Source organism: Eschscholzia californica, unplaced genomic scaffold, assembly GCF_041429995.1.
Source record: "Eschscholzia californica isolate CP2 unplaced genomic scaffold, dmEscCali1.0.p SCAF_4, whole genome shotgun sequence".
Lineage (NCBI taxonomy): Eukaryota > Viridiplantae > Streptophyta > Magnoliopsida > Ranunculales > Papaveraceae > Eschscholzia > Eschscholzia californica.
In genome coordinates, this window is record NW_028238461.1 from 2,091,714 (window position 1) to 2,097,713 (window position 6,000).

Sequence of the window (6,000 nt, forward strand, 5' to 3'; positions counted from 1 at the left end):
TTATGTATTTGACCACTTGAAGATAAACCCACATTTCTAAATTGTGTTGCATTTTTTCAAAAATATAAATAAATCATCACTTGTTTGATGTTTAATTATTCTAATATACTGGCATTATGTAATGAGTTTTCACTGTTTTCTTGCTTTGTTTGGTCTTTCCCCAATATAAAGAAAGTGGGATATCATCAATATAGAAAAGTATGTAATGGAGATCAAAGAAAGCAACAAGAGTGATAAAGTTGGAGATAGCTACCCAAAAAGAAGTGAAAGTGAGGAAGAAGAATTACTACTTATATATATATAATTAAATATATACAGAGAAGTAAAAGCAGGAGTCTATGTTTAAATATTAGATACCCATTTTCAGGCGCAAACTATAAAAGATGAGAAGAAACGGTTTCTATGAGAATTAATGAAATACTCTCGCGCTCGACGTGTACACGCGTTTACACTATACTCATCTGAAGTCTTTCTTACTTTGACTTACCAAGAAAAGAATAACTTGGTTAGTTCTTTAAACTCTAAGAATAATATTTCCAACTTTTTCTTCCACCTTTATTACATTCAATTTGGATGGGAACATAGAATTGACATTTCCTCGTTTTTCAATTCACTTTTTCTCTGACCCCCTCTCTCCAAAGATAATGTCAAGATGTTTAATCTTCTTTTCTCTCTCTCCTATCTTTTGGTTCTTTACTTCTCGCATTGTTTCTTTTGAACCTTCCCTGCATCAAATGACTTGAAATTGAGTCACTTGGCTCCTCACACTCAAGAGAGACGAAGACTAAACATGGAGAGAGAGAAGATACCATAGTGAGAGCTAATCCACATATTTTTGTGGCTCCAACCAAATTAGGGAAATGTGACCCCGAATAGAATAATATTGTAATTTTTATATACATACGCAGTCATTAGCCAAATCTGTATCCACATTTTTTTGTGGCTTTAACCACCTCACACAGGTACGAAGTTTTGTTTTTGACAAAGGCACCACAAGCCCACCCAAAAGGCCTCGGTACTTACTAAGTGTCAGCGTACACCTATAGCCCAGTCTCTATACACTCTTGCGAGCAATGTGGGACTATTACAGTATATTTGAAGACTATCCGACATCTGAATAGATGATACATTTTTTACCTGCATCCATCTGAAAACAAAAGTACCCTTAAATCATTTTCCATTAGATTTGCATATTAGAAGGAATATTGATACAATAATAAAACAAAGAAACATTGAGAAGGAGACTTTAAAATTGAGAAAGAACCCAAGATTCTCTCTCCTCATCATATCTCTCTTAAGGGAGTACCAAATTGAGTCTTATTTGAGTACTTTTTAAAATGATTTTCCCTTTGTTTATACTAATATTTCTCTCACTCTAAGGTCGAGGCTTTTGGACATCTTAAAAGACGTTCATAAAGACTGGTCAATCTTGATTGACTTAGGGACATATTTATTTGTAACAAAATTTTACTTGATTGTATTTTTTCCCTAATCATTATCATCATCTTCACCTCGACCACCACCATTTTCAACCACCTTTTCTCTTTGTCTCTCTATTTCTATATTCTTCTTATTCTCCTTTATCTTTCTCTCCAACTTATTCTCGTTCTCTCCTACTCACATTCTCTCTCTCCCTTTGTCACCGTCGCTCTTCCTCTCTTATTATCTCACACTGTTCCTGCGAAAGGAAGTATTCTCTTCACCAGAATCTCCTTCGTCTGCGATAAAGTAAACTTCCATAAGGGATTCCTAGCGAAACCCTCCTCGAGATTCAGATTTTTGTGTGTATGTGTGTGGGTGGGGGGAGGGGGCACGAGATGTTCGTGATTAGTTGACCACGGAATCTTGGAGGAGGCAAAAATCATCCTCGAGGGGGTTCTCATGAAGGAAACACCCACCTCCCTCCAAACTCCCTCTCCCACCTTGTAAATGAGAGGTGGAGGTGATAGCCCTCTTTAAAAAATTTGTCTTCCTACTGTAGTAAATTGGTGGATCTTATAGCAATTTCAAAATTTTCCAACATTCATTAGGTATGAATAGTAGTGCTTTTTTTTTTCTTTCCTTGTCAACAAGAGAGTTAAAATTTATTGAGCTATCCCCCAAAATCATTTCTATACTTAAAAACTCCATCTCCATCAAAAACTCCCTCAAACTGACTGTGACTTCTCTTAGTGCAAGAGAGAGAGAGAGAGAGATCATCTAAATTCAACTACAATTACAAGAACTCAGATATTGATTTTCTCTCTGTCACCATTTTTCATATCTCGTTTGTTTTTTGTTGTATTTTATTAGTCATAACTATAAGGTTCCACCTCTATGTCCCTCTTCTACAAAGATCTTTCATGGGGTTTGTACAACTCTTAGTAAACACTTCCTTTCCCACTCTTTTTTAATCACACCAAACTACCTCTCTCTCTCTCTCTCTCTCTCTCTCTCTTTCATAATCTATTTCTACAATATTTTAATCAGATCTGTCTTTGCTCTTTCTCTCTCTGTCTCTGTCTTTCTCTCTCAACATATTACATATAATATTGGTCTTCTGTCACCCAGATATCCTAAACTATAGAAATCATTACCTGAAATTAACAGGTTTCAAACTAAAAGTTTTGATTTTGGGTTTTAAGACTGTTAAATCACTTGATTTTCCTTAAGATTTGTGATTGATTTGGTAACTGTTGATTTCTTCCAGGAATTCTCTGTTAATGTAAGAAGAATTTGGTGAGTCAACTGGAGATAGATAGATAGATGATTAAGCAACAAATGGGCTGATATTAATAAGATCAACAGAGAGAAAGTAAAGTTTGAAACTTTAGACTAATAACAGAGTCAGTCAGCTTTTCATAGAAAGATTTGAACTTTTTTGTGGGAAATCTGATGGCAACCTACTTTCATGGAAATTCAGAGATTCAACCTGACGGATTACAAACCCTTTATCTAATGAACCCATACGTTGGATATTCAGACACCTCTCAGCCCCCCACACAACCGCCGAACATGGCTTTCTTGAATTCCACCGGAACTCCATTAAATCCGGCCAATTTATCTCAGTCTGAACAAACCCAGAACCACCATTTCGTCGGAATCCCACTCCAACCAATTCCGACTACTCCATCTTCATCTTCTCAACATAACCCTAACCCTTCATCTTCATCTTCTCAGCATGAAATCTCAACCTTTCATGGCTTCATTCCTCGAGTTCCTTACAATTTATGGTCGTCAATTGATCACCAGATAACTTCACCGTCCGTAAACAATTCCGTCAGTGCTACAGACTACCCAACTCAATTGGGTCTCAGGCGATCTTCTCAGCAAGGTTTATCTTTGAGCCTGTCGCCACAACCACCGGCTTATGGGACTTACCGGTCTGAATCTGACATTCCAGCACCGTCTTCTGCACCGGTTATATCTCCGGCGGCAAGAGGTGGTGATGAAATGAGGGCATCAGGTGGTTCATCTTCTTCGGTGGTATCGGCGAATGAAAATTCAAATACCCATAGTGTTTTAATGGGTTCAAAGTACTTGAAAGTAGCTCAAGAACTTCTTGATGAAGTTGTTAATGTAGGTAATAGTATCAAGAATGAATTATCAAAGGAGAACAAAAAAGGAGAGATAAAGAATAAGGAAATGAATTCTTATAATGGTGGTGAAGGTTCTTCAACAATTGGTGGTGATTCTAGTGAGAGAAAAGAAACAGAGCTTTCAACAATTGAAAGACAAGAGATTCAGATGAAGAGGGCTAAACTTCTAACTATGCTTGATGAGGTTTACAAATTAAACTCTTTTCTAGAGAGAGATTTGTGTTGTATTTTCATGTCTAACAAATCTTTGTTTGGTTTTGTGAAATGAATTTTAAGGTCGAACAACGATATACGCAGTACCATCAACAGATGCAGATAGTAGTCAATTCATTCGAACAATCAGCTGGATTTAGTTCTGCAAAATCATACACATCACTTGCTTTACAAACAATTTCAAAGCAATTTCGATGTTTAAAAGATGCCATTTTAGCACAACTTCGAACTACAAGCAAGAATTTGGGTGAAGAAGACGCATTAGGTGGAGGAAAACATAGATTAGTTGATCATCAACTGCGACAACAACGGGCGCTTCAACAACTCGGAATGATTCAACAAAATGCTTGGAGACCACAAAGAGGTTTACCCGAAAGATCGGTTTCCACACTTCGTGCTTGGCTCTTCGAGCATTTCTTGCACCCGTAAGTAGTCTTATAACTTTATCCGTACTTATAATATGATGAAGTATTTACAAATTATAATGTAATATGCCAAATTTCTTAGCAAGTATAGATGTTGTTTGCTTGGGATCGTAGTGCCTTTGCCAGAAACAAAACTCAGCACCCGCAGGGACAATATCTGTAACTGCGGAGGCTTGGGTATATAGTTGCACAAATAATCTTTTTTGATCATTAAATCTTGAACTTTGTTTGAGTTGCAGATATCCTAAGGATGCGGATAAACTCATGCTAGCAAAACAGACAGGCCTTACTAGAAGCCAGGTACTGAACAAGTTCTTGCTTTTAATTTGTTAGCTTTTTTTGAATTTGTCTTCATTCAATTATGGAAAAAATCGGACTCGTTTAAACTTGAATTCGTGATAATGCAGGTATCTAACTGGTTCATTAATGCGCGGGTTCGTCTATGGAAGCCAATGGTTGAAGAAATGTACATGGAGGAAACTAAGGGTCAAGTACAGAATGGGTTGGAGGATGAATCAAGAAAGACCAAATTCCATGAAGAATTGAGTTCGAAGCGTAACGAGAATACTCTTAATGAGGTGGATCAAACTGAAAATCCTAATACCAAACAAGATAAACCTCTTGATTCAAACGTTCCAAGATCCACCATCGACGAAACTATTAGAACTCAATCTGGATTCTTTCTTGCTGGTTCATCAAATGGAGAAGAGATTGTTCAAAGAAGCGCCAAGAAATCACGGAACACCGCTTTGCAGAACTCTCCAAGTAATGATGAATCAGTGGATATGGAAATGAAACCGGACGAGACAGAAAGAAAACTTCATATGAACTTTGGGAATGAAAGGCAAAACAGAGATGGTTACTCATTCATAACTGATGCAGCAAGTAATGGAGGAGAATTTGGAGCTTATCAACAAATGGATGAGATTGAGAGGTTTGGTCCTGAGCAATTTGCCCCTCCAAGGTTCTCTAATGGAGTTTCTCTTACATTAGGCCTTCCCCATTGTGAAAACCTCTCTCTATCAAGTACTCAACAAACCTATATCTCAAACCACAACATTCAAATAGGTAGGCAGATCGAGATAGGTGATGCCAACGGAGCGTATGAGAACATAAACATTCAAAACAGAAAGAGGTTTGCTAATCAACTTCTACCAGACTTCGTGGCGTAATAATAATCACCTCAAACTTGAACAATTAGTCAAAATTTCATTACAACTCAATTTTATGAAGATGGATTGTTCAAGAAAGGTAGATTTCAGGTAAAGTATAAAGGGTTAAATGATTGAAGCCATGGGAATAGCTGAGTAGTAGTTTGCAGGTTTTGTCTATACAAAAACAAGAAAGGTTTGGTTGGTATAGAAGTTTTATACTTTAAAAATTATTTATGGGTTTCTTAAATGGTTTAGGATGAGTTGATCGATGAGATCGTATGGTCGACAATTTCATATACTTCATGGAACATATATAGTTATTAGATATAGAACAAATTATAATTGGTGAATTTGAAGTTTGAAAGTACAGAAATATACTATGTTTTTGTAGATTAATTATTTGGTATATGTGTTTAATTTCTGTTGCAATCTTTTACTATTCAGAGAGGTGGAAGAAGTGACTTTGTCCTAATTAATTTTCATTTTTATAATTTGTTGAATTCAAGATACCCATAAGTTGGGTATGGATTTGTATATATAGAAAAGTAAATGAGAGTACAATTGCGATAATGTTCTTGTAAAGAATAACTAAGTACAAATTTACATTTTGTATTAACGCCTCCCTCAAGG

The 6,000-nt window shown here is 36.3% G+C and overlaps 1 protein-coding gene across 5 annotated transcripts; it reads left to right on the plus strand.

Annotated features, from left to right (window-relative positions):
• The first annotated feature begins 1,869 nt into the window (after positions 1 to 1,869).
• LOC147541432 (BEL1-like homeodomain protein 1) lies at positions 1,870 to 5,766 on the plus strand. 5 transcript variants are annotated; one of them, XM_086637281.1, is made up of 6 exons: positions 1,870 to 2,030; positions 2,690 to 2,718; positions 2,825 to 3,762; positions 3,855 to 4,216; positions 4,456 to 4,516; positions 4,624 to 5,766. In XM_086637281.1, exons 3-6 carry the CDS (start codon positions 2,875 to 2,877, stop codon positions 5,386 to 5,388), a joined length of 2,076 nt encoding a protein of 691 aa, XP_086493407.1. In that variant the 5' UTR covers positions 1,870 to 2,030; positions 2,690 to 2,718; positions 2,825 to 2,874; the 3' UTR covers positions 5,389 to 5,766. The 5 variants fall into 5 exon arrangements, with proteins under 5 accessions (XP_086493407.1, XP_086493408.1, XP_086493405.1 ...); XM_086637282.1 differs by having other exon boundaries at positions 2,026 to 2,347; XM_086637280.1 differs by lacking the exon at positions 1,870 to 2,030 and adding an exon at positions 2,065 to 2,589.
• The last annotated feature ends 234 nt before the right edge of the window (positions 5,767 to 6,000 follow it).